Source organism: Xiphias gladius, chromosome 23 (assembly GCF_016859285.1).
Source record: "Xiphias gladius isolate SHS-SW01 ecotype Sanya breed wild chromosome 23, ASM1685928v1, whole genome shotgun sequence".
Taxonomy (NCBI): domain Eukaryota; kingdom Metazoa; phylum Chordata; class Actinopteri; order Istiophoriformes; family Xiphiidae; genus Xiphias; species Xiphias gladius.
Genome location: NC_053422.1, coordinates 9,421,494 through 9,441,942, shown reverse-complemented (window position 1 = coordinate 9,441,942; position 20,449 = coordinate 9,421,494). Strand labels below are relative to the sequence as shown.

At 40.0% G+C, this 20,449-nt stretch overlaps 1 protein-coding gene across 4 annotated transcripts in view; it reads right to left on the bottom strand.

Annotated features, from left to right (window-relative positions):
• The window catches only part of atp8a1 (ATPase phospholipid transporting 8A1), a 105,189-nt gene that overhangs the window by 2,163 nt on the left and 82,577 nt on the right, over positions 1–20,449 (bottom strand). For all 4 annotated transcript variants that reach the window (XM_040119528.1, XM_040119530.1, XM_040119529.1 and 1 more), the window contains 7 exons: positions 15,982–16,060; positions 14,690–14,751; positions 14,343–14,399; positions 13,848–13,955; positions 3,988–4,076; positions 3,505–3,597; positions 1,198–1,289 (listed from right to left, as the gene is read on the bottom strand). In XM_040119528.1, the coding sequence (XP_039975462.1) occupies positions 1,198–1,289; positions 3,505–3,597; positions 3,988–4,076; positions 13,848–13,955; positions 14,343–14,399; positions 14,690–14,751; positions 15,982–16,060 (580 nt within the window). The remainder of the gene's footprint in view (positions 1–1,197; positions 1,290–3,504; positions 3,598–3,987; positions 4,077–13,847; positions 13,956–14,342; positions 14,400–14,689; positions 14,752–15,981; positions 16,061–20,449) is intronic.

Here is a 20,449-nt window from a genome sequence, read left to right as displayed (position 1 = left end):
CAAACAAAAAACAAACTGATCAGACAAAAGACAGAACAGAACAGAGAAAAATAAACAGAAAACAAACCCATGCTTTGAGTATCCACTGTGACACCTGAGGTTTGCTGCTGATATGAACGTTGTACTTTTTAGTTTCATTGTTTTAACCTCTGACTTACTAGTAGAAAGTGTAAGTCTTAAGACAATTCGAACAAGACTTATTTATTCCAGTGTCACCAGTCTGCACAGACATTCTGCATTTTAGGTGTGTATCTCCGAGTTTTCAAACATACTGTAGAGCTACTTTTACTTTTTCTAAGTTTGACCATCTCAGCGCACAGTGTGACAACAGAGGAGGTAGAAAAAGATTCTGCTGACCTGATATATCACTCGTTCATGTCAGGAACTTTGTATACGATAGCCATGCAGATTTTATGTATAGTGTAGAGCTACATATATTTAACAATGTTGTAGCTACCTGTCTCTTTCTTACACATCTAAATAATACTAAGTCTGCCACTGAACCAGTTCCTGGCTAAAAACGTGTCCAGAATGGTTAAATACTTAATGATGCGTGTCTTCTCTGAATGGGGTTTTAGATACGTTAGTGTTTAACGTTGACTTGACCTCAACAGCCATACAAGGAAATAAAATAGAAACTTATCTGAGAAATAAAGTACAATAACAAAATACTTATTAGATGAGACAAAATGTGATGAAAGAAGAACAAACTAACATTAAGATTCTCATAAATCCTTCACTGCCAACTGTTGCTACTTTACAGTTTTTAATACTTTTCAGATGAATAAAAAAAAAGGACTGAGATTTGATATCCAGGCTTCTCTCCAAATCACCATGAAAATAACTCATCTAACAGTTCATATAAGCAGTCAGTTTGTCGAATAGATATTGTTTAGGTTAGGACACAGGGAACCGTGGGGCTTTTTGGAGACACAGTTACTGATGTGGGTTTCCTGCATCTGGTTAACACAGAGTATTTATGAAGAGAGGTGGGATGAGCAGAGTGTTACTGTCGGATGAATGGTGAGCTACTCTGGAAATACGGTCTGTGTCAGAGGGGGAATTGTAATGCACGACCTGCTCCCATGACAAGGGAACAAATGTAGTGTGGATAAAATAATGGCCCCCACCTCGAAGCATGATCAGAAAGTAAGGAAGCAAGAGAGAAGTGATGAAGCACAAGGGAGTGTAACTTACGGAGCAGGTTCTGCTGCATGGAGTCAGAGCGGTACATACTGACTGTGCTCTTCTTGAACACGTTCTTCAGGAGCTGGGCCCTCTCCGTCAAGCTACACTCACGCACGCACGCACGCACGCACGCACGCACACACACACACACACACACACACACACACACACACACACACACACACACACACACACACACACACACACACACACACACACAGAAACAGGCAGTGTATTAGCAGCATGCTGAGCACCACAGGCAGATTTAATGGCCGTACATCAAGACTCTGTCCAAGCACCTCCCGAGTTAAAGGACCTGCCAACTGCTCTACCTGCTGGTAAAAACACCATGTAGGGAGACAAAACTCTGGAGATGCAAGGGGAAGAACAAAGTGCATGTGTGTGTGTGTGTGTGTGTGTGTGTGAGTGAGTGAAAGATCTGAAACGGCTTGCTGGCCAGAAGGCATTCATGTACATTAAAGCCAACACGTGTACAAGAGTCCTCTGTGCATACCAACATGTCTTTATGGGAATTTATGCAGAATCACCCAAGTATCTGTGTGTTTGTATCTTTATATGTTTGTTTCTGAAGGTGTCAGTGTGTGTGCGTGTATGTATGTGCCTGCAGCCTGCTGGGTCCGGGACAGTGGCCAGGCAGCAGGATCATGTTCAGCCAGCAGGAGATCTCACACTGATCTGCTCCATGTTGAAGCCTGCTACAGGCCTCAGATCCCAAAGAGCAGAGCAGACCTGCTTCAGCTATATACCTTTTTATGATATATGGCTTTAATATGGGAAGACTGCTGCTCTAAAAGGAGACATTAAGTATTTGGGAGAAAAAAAGAGAACATCTACTCATATGACATGATTACTGACATTACAGTGAAACTCCTGCAATTTAGCAGCAATTTTAAGAGTTCTCTCTTACACATAGGAATATTGTTGGCGAAGAAACAGCCTTTGGGAGGTCATAGATGATTCATCCTCCAAGTTGAACTTGAGAATTTGGGAAAAATGCCTCATAATTTGTGTAAGAAAGAGTAATAGCCAAGGCATCAACTATGTAACCCAAATAGTGTTGGGAAATTTGATATATACCCTAAGACAATACAAAATTGTCATTTTTTCCATATTGTTTAAAACACTGGCTCTCACTTTAATATTTGTGGTATCAGGTCACTGTGGGCAATGTTGCAAATTGATGAGAGGGACTGTTTATGACAGTATTCGATTTCTATAGGATTTTTTGCATCAATGTAATGAAAAACATTTACTTAATTTGCTGGATTAACCAAAAACAGATTTATATATATATATATATATATATAAATTACATATTCTTTGACAGAATATTTTATTCATATTACTAATCGTAATGTGGAATATCCACTGAAATCTGAGCAATGCAAAATCCACCCATTTATTTTCTGTAGGACATGGGCAATTCACTTCGCCAGTTATTATGGGCTAACAGATATTTGCCAAAAGATGAACAAAATAAAATGTGACACAGTGTCGGGACAGGAAGTTTAACCCTTTACCAGGTGAAGATAATGCTGAGTGTCAGAAATGGTTAATGTTTCCACGTGAACAACTTGCCATGTAGGACTAAAAAATAATGTGCAACTACAACATCACATTGAACAACGGACCTGAGCTTTCACTAAAGTCATAATTATGACGTGGATATTGTCGTGAACAGTATTTACAAGTCAGAAACTCGTTATTCCAATAACTCCGATGTGACGTGAATGAAGCATCAATGTCTGTGAATGACAAGATTATTGATGTAGTCTCTGGGATCCCTCTTTTGAATGACGCTTTGCCTCCAAAATTGCAGGTACCGTACAAAGAAAAATAAAGTGCTGCTTGGCACAAAGGCGTGCAAATTGTTGGAGAAAGACATAGTCTGCTTATTTACTTGGTGTTTGCTAATGAGGAAGTTACTTGTGAGAGTTGGCACCTCCACAGTGACGAGTTAGAAATGGTGGAGGCGATGCTGCTTGATTTGTTTGCTTCCAGTGGGTCCTCACAGTAAGCCTTTGAACACTGCACTTTACAGTATAGCAAGCAAGACACAAAAAGACTAAACTGATAATTTATACAAAACTATGATTTGAATTCTAGGAGGTAACTGTTGTATTGTTATTAAACTAGTCTCTCAACTGATAGGTTACTTTTCATAGGGAAAATTAACTTTCACCAAACACAATTTGTTTTTGGTTCATTTAGAGGCAAATCATCAGGTCAATAAAAGTATATAAATCTAAAAGCATGGTGTAAAGACAGGAGTGGTGAAGTGGTGTGTTACTATACCTCTTTCCGTGCACCACTGCTCCAGGATCTTTGGATAAAGCCTCAAGCTCCTGCACCTCATCCACCAGAGTCTTGAAACACACCTTCTTCACCCTGTAAATTAAATTAAACAATATTTTAAAAAAAAAACTAAAAAAAAACATAATCATGTGAAAGACACTTTAACTTGATGGAACCTCCACATTAAAAAACCTGATCAGCCGATTCAAACCACTCTGAATACATCAGGAAATATAACTTCTAGCTTTGCAAATTGCTCCTGACACCTTGAATCTGCTGTGAGCTGATGTCGATCAGACCCAGGGCAGAGAGAAACGTTTCCAATGGAGTATTCACAGAATGGAAATGCTACACTTCTTTGGAAGTCCGAACAAAAACTCGGACAGAAATGACTTCAGGAGATAGGAGAGATTCTGGAGGAATTTCCTGTATCGGATGTGTATTGAAGGGGTGATGAGCCAGGAGAGCGAAGAGAAGACTCACACTTTATAGGCCACATCAAAGACCAGCGAGGTGACTGGGATGAAGAACAGGCCCATCCAGAAGACCCCCGAACTGAACATCATGTTCGCCTGTGACACACACACACACACACACACACACACACACAAACAGACACACTTACTCTCAGGTCACTGTAGACAATGCACAGTTAAAAAACAGACCAGATAAAAAGAAGAGCGCTTGAAAAGAAGAAACACCTGATAAAGAACAGCCATTATCATCCTCTGTAGTGCCACATCATAAAAAACATACATGACAAAAGCAGCCCAGAACAAACAGTTATATTGTGGAAATAGAGAGGAGATGGATCCGAATAACTTGCTCAGAGTTGGTTAATCCTCCGTGACTAAATGATACCATGTTTTTGTTTGGATCCCCTCCACCTCTCTGCCCCTCAAGGCGGAGGAAGTACCTGTGAAGTATTTAGACAGTGGTATCTCTTACACAGGAAAACAGCTCATCTGTGTGCTGTGTTGAGAGCTCCCGTCAATACATCACAGGCGGCACAGGCCCATGATCTGAGCTGCTTTTAATGATACGTTCAATAAAACAGCCTCTCCGTGTTAGAGAGTGTCGATGAAGCGTCAGAACTGTAATTATCGGAGCTTAAGCTAGCAAGTTCCACCTTTAATGAGTCACGTTTTAACCTTTGATTCACATTAAAGACGCAGCAGAAACTTTTCTAAAGATGAGCTGTTTGTTTAAAAAGTCTTTGACAGTGACTTTAGATGGTTTACACAAAGCTAAAAACAGCTCACTGGAAAAGTTAATACTGTATATTTGAATTTATGATCATTCTTGTCATAATTATGCAACTATACTTCAGTGTTTTGTTTGCGATTGCAACGAAAAACAATTTTGAATACTGTAGCTTTTCAAAAGACAAAAACAACTAGCATAACATTAACCTTTGAACAAGGACTGTCAAATTAGTCACAAGACCCCTGTGTTTCTTTGTTGACTAAAGATTAATTTGTCAATAGACAGAAAAATAATTTGGAAACTGTTTTGATAATTAAGAAGTTGTTTTCGGTTGTTTTTTTTTAGAACAAATGTTAAACAATTTAAATTGTGATGGACATTTTTCACTGTTTTCTGGCATTTTGAAGACCAAATAATTAATCAAAACAGTAAAAAACGCCAACTTCACCATCTGTAATCATTATGTTAGGTAGGAGTTTGACTGTCAAAGGGGCACCTCAGCCCTAAAATTAAGAAAACAAACAAACATTACAGCAGAGGTTTGACATTTTGGGAAAACCATGTACTAAATAACAAACTATATTGTGTGCATTAAATCCATACAAAAACCGAAGTGTAAAAACCAACAATTCACCATCAGAGACTCCTCGACTCCTAGTCTACCGTACAACAGAAAACTGTTGGTTTACACTTCAGTTTTTATAAGGATTAAATTAACAAGGTATAAAGTGTTCATTATTGAGCTTTAGGAGGTGCTGAATTTTGTTACTGTTGGACAGAGTCAGGCTAGCTGTTTCCCCCTGTTTCCAGTCTTTATGCTAAGCTAAGCTACCTGGTGGCTGGTTGTAGCCTTACATTTAACAGACAGATATGAGAGTGGTATAAATTTTCATTTACACTCTACCAGAAAACAAATAACTGTATTCACCATAATGGCAAACAATTCTTTTAATATACACCCGATAAACATGTTAAAAGTTTGAAAGTGAAACATTTTTGTCTGCAACAGCCAGGCTGAATAAAAGTCCAGAGACAGAGAAACAATGAGCTAATGTCTGATGTTTAACACATTGAGTTCATGAGTAAAATAAATCTACAAATGAGACTGATGTGAACCTCAATGAGACTCATTCATCAGGCTGGAAGAAAAACATGTTTGGATGTGATCCAATGCAGATTTAAATCACGTCAGGCATCTAAAGAAACAGCTTCTTCGTGGTTGGAAAAGAACGATTCATTAATAGCAGACAGTTGCCTTAAGAATCACAAAGCGGCAGACAGACAGTGGATCGTCCTGATGGGGGCAAAACCTTTCAGCTCTCTGTGTGAGGACAATGTTTGTTTTGGCTCAGTGCACTGAAACTATCTGTCATTACATGTCAAAGTGCAAAACTCGCACTCCTTGCATTGTAATGTGCCCCTTGTTTAAACTGCTGGGGCCCCTCGACAGTGTCCTTCCTGTAATGTGACACAGGCTGGGCCCTTAGGATGCACGCACAAACGCACACCCGCGCGCATACACACACACACACGCACACACACACACACACACACACAGATCAGTGTCAAAACTATCAAAGCGCTCAGGTTTGCTCAAATTAGCTAATCTGTTCGCCATTACCTGCAAATTGACTTTGATGTCTGACAAAACACTGGGACAAGAGGAAATCCCAAATGACAGGAAATCAAAAATGGCCTTTTCCTACAGTTTGAGATGGGATGCAGATGAATAGAGCTTTTCTGTGTTGCCTGGAGGCTAAAAATGTATGAGATGAGGGAAAATTGCACCGAAGCATGGGATATTTTCATGTCAATTTTTGAAATTATGCAGCCCCGGTGGAAACATTTACTGTTTTTTTTTGTCATAAGTCAGTTTAATTATTTTCATTTTCATCCAGTGCATGATGCATTTTAATGGGGGCATTTAAGCTGTCTTGAGAGTCTTTTGAAAATAAATCAGGGATGTTTACTCAGCATATTAAATCAAAGTCAAAAGAGCTCAAAAAATAAACCATCTTAGTCTTTCACAAGTTCATTCTATGAACAATATTTATATATTGCCATACATAACTCTGAGCCACAAATGATGTACATACAGGACCGATACATTAAATCTCAAGTATATCATTAAAATTCAATAATACCAATAATAACATTAATTACAATAACTCATAATAACATTAGGTACATCTGTGAAAGCTCTGCAGAAACTGTAAGACAGTAATAAAGTAAAACTAGACCTAAACCAAACCCCATTAATTCACTGTTAGTTTTTCAATTTGACGTCAAAGTCTCAAAAATCCAAACAAATCTGATCTGCTACTATCAACAAATGTTTGTCTTCAGGCATCTGGACGGGCTCCATGACTACAAGCAGGGGCCAGCAGTTTTGGTGGATACTAGCGATGTCTCATACCAGGGGGGCCCCTGGGAACTGGTAAGGGTGAGAGAGGTCCAGGGAAGCAGGGCTGTATTTTTAGGACAAACTAATAAACTTGTCTGGCAGGACAGACAGTAGTGTCCGCTGGCATGGAGGGGTATGTTTTGACAGACCACTGACCCCCCCTCATGGCCACACACACACACACACACACACACACACACACACACACACACACACACACACACACACACACACACACACACACACACACACACACACACACACACACACACACACACACACACACACACACACACACACAGGCTAGACGCAAGACTGGACAGACATAAGCAATCATACGTGCACATGTGTACAGACGCAAAACGCCAGCTCGTTCATACAGTGTGGGTAAATATATGTTTCTTACTACTCATTTCTAAATAGGGAACAGCCAAATGGGTAATATGCATACCATATAACCTGAACGTCCCTAGTTCAATTCTAGCAGAGGACCTCTGTTGCCATGTTATATCCCTCTCTCTCCCCACCTTTTTTCTTACTATTTCTATACTGTTAAATTGCAAGTATAGCTAAAAAATGCCAAAAATAGTCTTTAAAAAAAGAACACATAGGTGAGTTTCTGACTGGAAGAACATCTGTTGAATTCCTGGATAATTCTAGGTGGAGAAGAAGCCATGAGCGAACCCACAACTGCTCCAGTGAAGCTGCTCAGTGGCAAATAGATCAGACTTTGGATGCAGCTTCAAGGAGCCCTGCCCACAAAAATTAACTGTAGCAGATACTACGACAGTTACAACTGAAATGAAAATAAAGGCGCAGTTTTTTTTAAACCATATAAACCAGCATAATTTCATCAAGCCTAACTGGCCATCGTGAATGCCTTCGACATAACCTTTCACCCCTCAATTAATCACCTCAGAACTGAGAATGCAGTTGAGAGAAATCAATGGGACAGTCACTTTTGATATGTGGACAGATGATTACGCAAACTCGGTTATCACTGTGTCACTTTGGGAGCTGATTGAGCGAGTGTTTTGTACATCTGAATGGGACAGTACATTACACAAATCGGCAGATAACCTCAGACCAGCCATCATGCAAGTCCTGCGTAAATACAATATGGATGAGTTTTAAAGTGAGTGACTTTATAGCCTATATGTTTAATTAACGTTATGGGAATGTTACGTGAACGTGGCAAGACTTATATTATTGGGCCGGGTCAGGTCCAAACTTTATTTAGAGGTAATTGCGGGTAACAGGTCAGTTTTGGTACCGAGCTCTGCGGATGTGGGTTTGCAAAATTCGATCCTTGCAGGACTCTGCTTCAAAGTATCTGTGTGGAGTGCGGAGCATGGAGTCCCTGGAAAAAATTATTCCACCTACCCTGCTTGATTAAAGCTTTAAAAATACAGAACATCAAAGGTACAGCTTTATTGAAAGATATAAATCATTTAACTTTGGAAGAAAGCCTCAGGAGAATACTGTTACCAGACCTACTAACTTTATCTTTTTACGCTTCCTTTTCCATGAAGACTTGATCAGGAGAATCTGGCTCCTGTCTGATCATGTCTAAGAAAGCCCACAGTCACAGCAATTTGAATTATGTTAATGCCTGCCATTGTAATGATAAATGTGAGTTGAGGTAATCCACTACTTAACTATTCACCCCACAGGCCTACAGTATGCTTTAGATGCAGCAAACAAGACCAAGAAAAGCCAGCTTCATAACACTCTAACAGCTGTACCATATCCCAAAGATGCTAATATTCAGGAACCAGCTTCTTGAATGCACAGAGCTTCTTTGTATAAAACTTTTTAATTAAGTAGACTGAGAAGAGAAGTTAGACTAAGTCAAATCCTGTCTCAGACTTTACTTTGGTCAGCATCTATCCATGTTGATGCTCCAATTGGCTGAATTCCGTTGGCTTAACCAGACAACACTGCACATGTTAGCTTTAAGGAGAGGAAGGAAATTGAAGGTGAAACTATAAATTTGGCCAAATGAGGCTCCAACCCTCAACATCCTTCTTATGGATACAAAGTTAAAGCTTGTTATGGCTAAATAGGTGGCAAACAAAGCACAATATAAAAGAACCAGATGACTGAGGATGACAGAAAGGAGGGTACTCAATCAAAGAAAGACCATTAAAACCAAAAATGACCAGGAAAGCAACTAAAAACAACACAAAAGGCAGCCTTCATGGACAAGGCAAATCCACAAATTCCCACAGAAAACAAACCATGACTTTCTCAGCTGGGTATGTCTTCCACTCTATGCTCTCTGTGTGTTGCCTAACAAAGACAGCAAGACATGGACTATGCAAACAAAGAAAAAAACCTTGCTTTAACTCAGCAGTCTCACAGCCCCGGATACACACGTGAGTTATAATGTGTTTACCGCAGATTAAAACTGAGTTATTACACTAACCATCTATTGTGGTATTTATTAATCATCGTCCAAGAGAGGACCATGGGATCTGAATACAAACATTTAAAAGAAAAAACACATACAACACACTCATGAGTCTTGAAGAAAGCCCAAAAGGATTTGAAAATACCATTAAAGGACAAAGTCAACAGCAGTAACGAACAAGGGGCAAATAATTCATAACTGAATCTCTAAAAGTGTAATAGTGAGGATAATTTCTGGTCCCTGTGATGGAGTAGTGGCTAGGAGCTTGTTTCACTCCAAACCAGGAGCACCACAATTCCAAGAGTCTTAAAAAAAACATTACTCACAGATTTCAGCGATCATGCAGGAGCTTGAAGACAAAAACACACAGAAATTTGAGCATTTTGATCAACAATCCAGAGTTTTATGGCCAGACCTTAGAACCAATCGAACTTTTATGTTTCCTTGTCTGACCACTGATTGAGAAGAATAGTTCTACCTACAAAGGGACAAACATTTGGTTTCCTAATCCCACAATTACAGAACCTGAGGTCCAAACATATGATTTAGAAACTTACTCTATATATTTGTGTTTTTTGCAATGCATTGTTTGGATAAATAATATCTGTGTTTCACTCAGGTTTATTGACCAAATTTACCAAACTGATATTATATAGTATACGCAAGTCTATACGCTGAGTAGCTTGTTTATTTTCATCCAAAATGATATCAATTATTAAGAGAGAAATTTAGACAAGACTAATATTATCACATGACCACTGTGTTTAGGGTTAGACTTATGTTAAGTAATTTACAAAAAATACTTTTATTACTTTTTAAACTTTTTTTTTTTTTTTTTTTTTTTACAAAGTTTGGCAGACTCACATAGACAACTTCTGCCACTGTTACAAAACACATGAGTTCCCATGGTGTGGTGAGTCCATTGTGCCATTGTGAGTAAGAAATTGATGCAAATGAAGTCTATCGCACTCAACACAATCAGTTACAAGACTTCAATAAAGTGGCTAATGGATGGATGATTAGGAGAGGAGACCTATATTTTGAAAGGAGGCTCAATTTGACAAGTATTCCTGTTTTTCAACGAAGTTTCTAATGACAAATTACTTTATAACTCAACTTGAGCTAAACTAAAAAAATCTACCCCTTAATATACAGTAAATCATTCTTTCGAAATGTCTATTAATTAAGACTTACAACTAATTTCATGTGTTTTTCTGAAAAATGGTTTTAATTCCTTCTCTTCATCTTATCAATATCTCACAGCACAGCAGAGATAGCCCTGAGTGTAGTCCTGGCACACTACACATCAAAAAACTTCTTGATAATGGGATAATGTCTCTTATCACCGAGCAGAAAATGTGGAAGAATCTGATTCACACTTGCCGAGTGTAAAATCCACGTGCTGATGACAAGTACTTGAGTCTGAGTGAGAGTGAGAGGCGTTCCACTGCAGCTTGCAGCAGAAACTGGAAAACAGCAAAGGTGTTTGTGAAAAGCAGGGAGGGAGAGAAGGGATAAACTGTACTGGAGACAGCTGTGTTGATAGCAGAGACAAGTCAGTAGACAGCAGGTCAGTGTGACAGAGTCTACATGAGACACTTCCTCAGGTGAAGCTAAACCGCTTACTGTGGCAGATTACACTGTTTAACCAGAATAATCTGACAGTTTCTTTTAACATATTTGTGTCGGACTTTTGTGAGGTAAAAATAGGATGAGATATGCGTTTTGGGATCAAGCCTGTTTGGAAGTAACTGAGAAAAGCATACTAGCTGTTTCAGTGTGTTTTATGGATGGATCCCGCACCTGTCTTGTCAATCGGCCAAAGAATATTTTGCCTGACAGTGATGAATGTGTTCACATGAATCTGAGCACTGCTTGACATCTTCTTGTTAAAGTCGGTCAGCTGGGTAATGAGTGAGAGCAGAAACAGGAGGACAAGGGAGTTCTGGTGTCTGTTATGTTGTTGGCCCTGAGGCACTTTTTCTACTGGCAGAGAGAGGGTGGGCGTTGGGGTGGGGTGTGTGTGTGTGTGTGGGGGGGGTGAATGAAAAAAGAACAAAGAGGAAAAAGCTGATGCAACAAGTAAGAGACAAGGAGTAAAATAAAATAGATGGAAGGACAGAGAGCACAAAATTATTTGAAGATTCAAGTACACATCGATTAGGCTGTGGTGGCATATGTGGGGCTGCATCATGGTTGAGAATAATCCTGCTCTTCAGAGGCTACAAGGTCTTGGAAGTGGAGATTGTGCCTCTGATGCCCTCTCAGGTTTCAGAGAGATGTGTCCCTGTTTGATGATGTACTGGCATCCCTGAGTTGGGGCAGGGGCATAGGGTTACCAACTACCCACAGGACACCATTACTGTCTTCAGTCAAGTGCTGCAGGGTGTGGATGAAAGCACCAGGCTTTACAGACAAGGGATAGGATGAAGCTAATATACCCGATCCCTCTGTGAGTGTGTGTGTGTGTGTGTGTGTGTGTGTGTGTGTGTGTGTGTGTGTGTGTGTGTGTGTGTGTGTGTGTGTGTGTGTGTGTGTGTGTGCGTGCCGTTGAGTGAGCAACAGCAAAACAGTCAGCATTTCTGTGCATGCGTGTTTAGTTAGTTATGTTACTTATTGTGCATTGCACATACAAGCATCCAGCCCACAGGAGATGCCAAAAATACTGTTGCACTGGTGAAATATTTGTCAGACAAGAACATAACTTCCAACTTACACTACCTGTACATAACACTGTGTGTAAACAAAGGTGTGTACCATAAAGTGTAGCCATTAAAGGAATAGTTTAATGTTTTTTGAAAATATACTTACTTTCCGTCAGATTTAGACGAGAAGACTGATACCACTCCCATGTCATGTAAATATGAAGCTACAACCAGCAGACAGCCATCTTAGCTTAGCATAAAGAATGGAAACAGGCTCTGGCTCTGTCAAAAGGCAAGGCACCTACTAATGCCGCTATAGCGCCGCTGGTTGTCTGGTAAATGATCCTCGCCAAGAAATAATCCGGCACATAACCTCGATATACACCTTGATTTTTGTGCTTATTAACAAACATCAACAGACCGTCTTTCCTTTTACATAAGGAACAGTTTGCACTGAGCATGACGAATAGCACACTAACTTGTTTTTGTGGGTTTTCCGTGCAAAATGTTGAAGTTAAAGGTCTTTCTGGTGAGCCGCTGTTCAGACATATTCATTCAGTCCGCTCCGAGTTGAATCGTATCACATTTATGTCTGACATTTCGGGCTCCCCTTCCAGTATCACCACTGAGCCAAAACTGTTATAAACTTATCAACTACCACAAACAATCAAAAAGGTAGGTAATGAGGTGTGTCTCAATTTACAGTTTTGCTGAGTCCCCCAATGCCAGAGGCATAATTTGTAACAGGACACAAACAAGTCGTGTTTAAACAGTTGTGTTCAAGTATGACATCCCAGATCCTTCCTTCGATGTGTAAGTAGACAAGGGGAAACGTAACTTGTAACTTGTAAGACAACTTTGATGTAATCTTTATGTATCTGAATCACTTTTTAAATAATGGATTATGAAGTCATGTTAATTATAAAGTAATGTGTTTACAAAGAATCATAGTAAAGAAACACACAGAACTAACTGTAAGGGGTAGCTCTTTTCTTCTACTGCTGGCTGTGTACTCTTTTTATTTTAATAGCGTCCTGCTGTGTTCTTGTTTTCTAATGAGAAGATGCCTCATTTTCATCCCCAAATACACTGGGAAATGTCGCCTGTGGTTAACAGGCTTCCACTGACCACCTGTTGTGACCCAAAGAGTCAGCAGTTGCATTCACATGTAAATAACAACTCAAAAGGAGAAAAACTGTGTAAATCATCCTTTCATCTTTTTAACATTGAATGAATTTTAAAGGATTTTTTTGGACATCAGTGTGTACACCAGATTTACTCATCCTCTCGTTGCTTAGCTTCCTGACTGCTTCAGTGTTTCCATGTCACCTGTGGATACTCATAGCCGAGGGAGGGCAATGTAACACAAACACTGGGCTAATTGGCCCAATTAAGTCATTATTCAACACAAGCCAGAGGTCTGACAGTTTGCACTCCTCTGACTCTCCTTACAAAGACCCCGTGTCAAGTTTAACTCTGAAATTTCCCACCAGCTTCTCTGTGTAGAAAATGAATTATGAGGCACTGTAGGTCTGTCAGTGATAGACAATTATATCAGCAGTTTCTTTTAGTACTCAAGGAAGTTGTTGCTGTTAAAGACGGTGCCTGTGTGTGTGTGTGTGTGTGTGTGTTTGTAAACATGTGTATGAGCACATGCTAGAGTGCATGTGTTTACCTCGCCTGACATGTCGGGAGCCAGGGGGATGAGGGGCCACAGGGAGGAGTAGATAATGAAAAACACCACCCACAGGCCGATGCTTCCCCAGATGGCGATGTGACTGAACTGTTAGTGAAGAAGCAGACGACAGTAAGGTAACAGAAAGTCTTTAGGCTTTTCATTTATCTTAGATTTGAGCTTCACTACAATTTTCCCACTGAAATTGTATTTAGGCCAGGATTTTCATATATTTTTTGCCATCTTGTTCATTACCATTTTTATAATTTGTACTGAAAAGCTTGCATTGGGTGGCTTTTTGCAACTTGAAGGAGTTACCATACATGTCATTTTACTGGGTTTATATTTACAAGCCCCGTGGAAACAAACCGTAAAGGGATTTGGAGATAAGAAAAGGAAGTAAAATATGTCACAAGTATCAGTGGTCACATAAAATGGAGGAACTGGAAAGAGATAACAGAACCTTAGCAAGAGAGGAGAGACCCATCAACTTACCATGGTCCAGGATGAGGTCTCAAGGCCGGCTTTAAGACAAACTGTGATGACCACAAACTGTGAAGACACAAATCAAACTGACATTACACCAAGACTGTCCCCCTTCAACACTAAAATTGGTCATGGAAAGTGCATCACACATATCCGAATTTCCATTGAGGTCATTTTCGTTTTCCATACAGTGTAAAATTGGAAAAAAATCAGCAGACAAAATGAACACGAGAAGGTACGAGAAAAGGAAGTGTAACTGATGTTCATTCACAGAAAATTTGGTAACACTTGGCTCAGACACCTGCACTGTTTAATACAGCAGAAACCCTGCCTGTCAAGAATATTGGTGCACTTACTGTGTAAACCATGTTGCCTAAGAGGAGATAGTCTGGAGTTTTTCCGTTGCCAAAAACTGTATCTGTGAAGGGAATCAACAACAGGAGCTTTTAGGGCCAAAGCTGTCTCTTTTCAGCTCTTGGGTTTCACACAGAGTTCCATTAGTTAATCCAAAGAGTAAACAACCAGACAGCATATAGAATATTACTTAAAGTATATATCTCAGTGTGAACGTTGGTGTAAAACTCTGTTTGAGATTGGACATAAAAGCAGACATAGGAACATAAAGTGAAAGCCACAGTCAAATGCTGCTTCCATTACTGCCCTTTGAGAGAGGCCGGGAGAGAGTGGAGGAAAGAGTGTTTCTATGAAAATTCATCTATCTGTCAGACTGGAAAGCAGAATTGGTGCACATTAATGATGGTCAGAAATTAAATGTTTGGCGTATTTCACCACTGTAATAGAACAGGATTGTTCTTCTGACAAAATGTTTATTTATTCAGCCATTAAATTTTGATCCAACCTCTAACCGAGGTTAGAGGAACTTCCTAAATTAATAAAATAGAAATTAGGTGCAAATCACACAGACATATTGCTCCAAAATTGCCCACGTGGGTTTGGGCTGGGTTTCAGGCCGAAATACCAGCAGTGCGCGACTGCCAGTAAAGAAAGAAAGAGAGGCTCCCTTCCCCTTTACTTCCGGCTGGTCACATGTCTTGTGTGCGCTGAGGCTTCGCTGACAGCCTGTCAGTCAGAGTGAAGGGGCTTGGCGCCTTTGTTTGGAGAGCAGCCCCAAGCTTGTGTGGTCCTCTGGCCAGCCAAGACTTACCGGCTCAAAGATCCCTATTCTCTCTGCTTTCACACACAGAAACTTTGCATCTTAATGTGCACAAACATGCACAATTGACCACATATGGATAAATTAAGTTATTGTGAGGTGAATTTAAATTTGATTGCACACACAAAGAGACAGATATTTGTCTATTATGATAAAAATCATCATCATCTTAACAGGTAAATCATCTGGAAAGTTTATATCTGAGTTTTGTGTTTATGAAAAATGAAGTAAGTGAGAATAAGTGTATGCAAAGGCATTTCAGCAGGTCTTTGTGTGCACACATGTACTTGTGCAAACATGAATATACACTTCTTAGTGTGTGTCGCTCTTGTCGGAGCACACACATGTTTGCAATTCATGACTGGACAGTTGAAGAGAAAACTAATTAAGACAAAGTATGTGTGTTTGACTGTCCTGCCTCTTCATCCACTGAGTCCACCAAGAGCCATGGAGGAGTCTCTGGGAGCTACTTACCATGCTGGAAGGCTTTAAGGGGGAACCAGAAGAGAATGACGGAGTGGAATAGGCCGTTCAGACAATGGGCCCAGAAGACCTGCAAAAAGAAGGGGAGAAGGATGGAGGGGAAGGAGGCATGAGGAGGAGGAGAGGGAAGGGGGTGGATGGTGGCAGGAGATTCCAAGAGGAGAGAGAGAGAGGGGGAGAGACAGAGAGAAAAAAGCATGAGAAAAGGGTGTGGGGAACTCTAGCCTTCCAAGTGACCTCTGACCTGGGCCCTTTGTGCCAGCCCAGTACTAGGCTAAGTGGTGGTTTTGTCAGGGCCTCCCTGCTCAATGGCCACCCCGCTGACAGACATGTTGTATATCCTCTGTGTGTGTTATGGGGGAGAGAGGCTGCTGAGTGCGTGTACGACCAGTGAAAGACAAGTGGACAATGTCAGTGTGCAGGTTTTAACTTCTAGTTTTATTAAAGATAACACCATATTTAATAGAATCAAATAAAAAACAGCAAGCATAAGAAACTGCAAAATACACGTCCTCACCTCGACAATAAGAACATTATACAATATTAATATATGTGCTGCCATTGTGAGGGTTTCCTCTCATTACATTTCATTTAGCTTTGGCTCTTTCATGTGAGAATTTTAACTGGTGTAGAAATAAATGACAGGAGAGTTTAAACAAGCAGAAATCAGTCTAGAAACACATACAGGGAGACTGACAGGTCTGACAGAGATTAAACTGTTTTCATGGTAATTATTAAGGGCCTGGAAAATCGTGGTGTGGACCGCAGTCTGCGTGTGTCTGTGTATGCAAGCATGCAGACTTTGGATGAGTCGTTTAAATCAATACTCCCACTTCAAAACCACCTTGTTTCAAATTTACATTATGCAACGGCAGAGCCAAACAAAACACTAATGGGCGATGTAGCATGAAACAGCCGTGAAATCTTTTCTGCCAAAAACCGCTCCACATTTGTGCCCCCTTTTCCTCCTCTATGCTGACCCAGACATTGGTGTTAACTCTGAGAACTGAAAATTTGTCACACCCAGAGAGTAAACGGCTGACGGAGGAAAAATAAAAACAGAAAAAGCATCAAATTTTAATTTTTGGCCTGCTTTTAATCATCGAATCTTGGCAGATGACAAGTTAGAGTCATGTGTTCTTAAAAACACCCTTTTCAACAACTTCAGCAAACCTGTCAGCAAAAATAAAACATGACTTATTTGAGACAAACTGGACACCTTGAAAAGTGAAAACCTCTTGGGATTTCTGCAAGTACTGCTCTACACCGTAGGGTTATTACAAGTGTTCTCCCAGGCAAGAAGGTGAAAAAGAAGGGTAAAGACTAGAGATTAATGCAGGGTGAGTACAGTGAAAGAAAAAGTCTTGTTCTAGATTATGAGCCTTTATAATATACCTTGGCCTCAGTGGCACGACCTCCTCACCTTTCCTATCAACCAAACAAAGTCCCCTAGCAGCCACCCCCCACCCAGGATTACCTAACCCCTCCCACTGTGTACACAAAACCCAATACACTGAGCGAGGGGTGGCTGAAAGCTACCCCCACTCCTCTAATTCAAATGTGTACTAAATTATCACTAATGTTATAATCACACATTTATTCCAATTAGCCTCCCACTGACAGGCTCAGCTCTCTATCAGCCTCCTCCTCAACTAAAACAACTCCCAAACATTGTGGGGGTGCAAACAAGCTACAGTTTCCCCACAATAATGAATGCTAATGAAATCAATAAATGTTCATAATCATTTGTCACAGTGGGATCCTCCCTTTCACCCCTCCAGTCACCCCACTCTCTTTCTTCCCCTTGTATCCTGGGAAGTTGCTAAGGATCCCCTCTGAATGAATGCCCAGTCTGTTCTGTAAAGATTCAGCCCTTTGTGTAACTCCTAATTGCCGACAAAAAAAAAGAAGAAGAAAGAAACGCATGAAAGCCAGTAATTAATATTGAGCCAAATATTTCCAGAGCTGCCCACCCCTTCCTGTCTCTTTTTGACCGGGTGAGGTAAGAAGGGAAAGGAGGAGACAGAAGTAAAGAGTTAAATAAGTGATTTCTGGTAAACAGCTGTAATTACTACGACCACATAAAGGGGAGCGCGGTTTAATGGAGTGACTTAAGTATCTGGAATATGTGATTAAAAGTGAACCGCCAACACAGTTGAAGCCACGCCTCAAGTTTCTAACACCCTCGGTCACTCCCTTCTCTCACCTCAACACAAACAGCTTTAATTCACAAAGACAGTATCTGTTGTGTACAAAAGAGCCAGGGGTGCAGAAAGACAGGCTTCGAGGGGCCAAATTCCTGCTGGATTTTCTCGCCTCGCCTCGGGCCAGCTGCAAGGAAAATATCTCGGGAAAAGAGTGGACAAGCCAGCAAAAACAACCTGCTGACCTGGCCGAGTCATCATTTATGGATCTTGGAAAATGTGGTCAAACAAAATTGAGGTTCATTTGCTTCTAACTATCTGAGGCATACTTTTATGACCCTTTTTTGGCATGAAAAAGTTAATGAAGACTTGAAAAAAGTTAATGAAGGGAAAATCCACCTACAACTTCTGCCCTAATGTTTGACGATTAAATCAACTATTGTGAGGATAAATATCTCTAATCTATAGTAGAATTAATGGAATAAAGACAACCTCTGATACTGTCAATACTTGTAAAATTTAATTTATCCACAGACAACAAATAACACTTACTTTGTGTGCCTCATGTCTTTTTTTCTATAAATGATCTTTATTTCCTATCAGCTTTTTTCATGGATTTACATACATCCACTAACCTATTAATCAGCTGTGTCTTTACAATCTAAAATGTTTTTCATAGTTTTTTTTCATTATTAGCTTTGGCAGAGACTTGCTCTTATACATTCTTTTTACAGTTTATAAAAGAGTTAAGATATTAGTAGGGCTGTGATTATTTTTATCATTACTGATTAATCTGCCAATTCGCTTTGTCTTTAAAATCTTTAAAAAATGTCAAAAATAGTGCAAATAGGCCTGTTATCAGTTCCCATAGCCCAGAGTGAGGTGTTCAAATTACTTGTTTTATTCAGACAACAGTCAAAAACCGAAATAAATTCAGTTTTCGATCACATTTGACGAAGAAAAGCATCCTTGTATTTGAGAAGCTAGAACCAGAGCATGTTGATGACCAAAGATGACTAAAAAGATTAATCAATTATTCAAATAGTTGCCAACTAATTATCTGTTGATCAAATAATCAAAGCTTTGTTGCAGCCCTAGACATTAGCATCAGAAAATGTGATAAATAAATTTTGTTAAGGAGGAATTTGGAGGATTTGACTTGAATAGGCTAGATTTAATAGGGCTGGCCGTCTCCTGGTGACTAAAAAACCTTCAGCATTTTTTGGTCAACCAGAAAACTTTTAACAGAAGTGAGTAGTCGCGGCTAAATAAAACCGGAGGAATCTACTGTCATCTTATTCACACAGTCTGGTGCTGGGTGGGTTCAACTTGATCTGACATCCTTACTTTGAGAACAAACAACTCTCCCACTTAAACAAATTGCATACTTTCTCGCAACAAACGGTGTCACACAATGACAGCACACTCTCTCTATTCCCTCCTTTCTCTGATTCTTTCTGCTGCACCCATGTGACCTTTCCTGCCCCTGATCGCCATGGCCAATCCATCTTTAATCCACCTCGTTGCGGTGCTAACCAGTCCACTACGCCTATGAGGAGGGTCCAGGAGTCTCTGGCTCAGCATGGAGAGAGGAGGAGACATCTTTATTACCTAACGGACAGCCCCCGCAACCAAACAGAATAGGTCAAACCAGGCCAAACCAGGCTACAACTGCAGACCTCCCGACTCCAGCTGCCAGGTCACTGAGATGGGAGAAGCATCAGTCGCTCACAGCTACAGACTGGAACATCTCATGTCATTACGTCACGTTAATTGGCTGTAATAGCTGGAACATTTGACCTTTTCACTTGGTTGGTGGAGCAAAAAATTATTTAGCAATTATAGATGATACAATGGAAAATTACCAAATTTGTGAGTGTTTGTTGACACTTACTACTAGTTGAGCTGTATGAAATTACCAAAATGGCTCACGATGATATTCTTTTTAGAAGTTGATTATAAAATCATCTTCCAGAGGTGATGAAATGAGATACAGTATGTAAACAGTGAATTAGACCATGGCCACAGACCAGCTGCTACAAAAACGGGTTTGGAAAACTACCAAATATTAACTAAGTAATAGTTCACTACAAGCCAAGGGACATTTGCTTGTAACATAGCACTAGATTTGGAGAAATTTGACAGTCCACTATCAAGAAATTACGTTGCTGTAAAGAAGACAGACACTGGAAAAGATTTAGAAAGGACTTTTTTTTTTTAACACAACAAAAGACAAAAATGAGAATAGTCAAAGAACAGTCATTTAATTTAGTCATATGCAAACAAAACAGTAAATATGCACACACAGAACATGT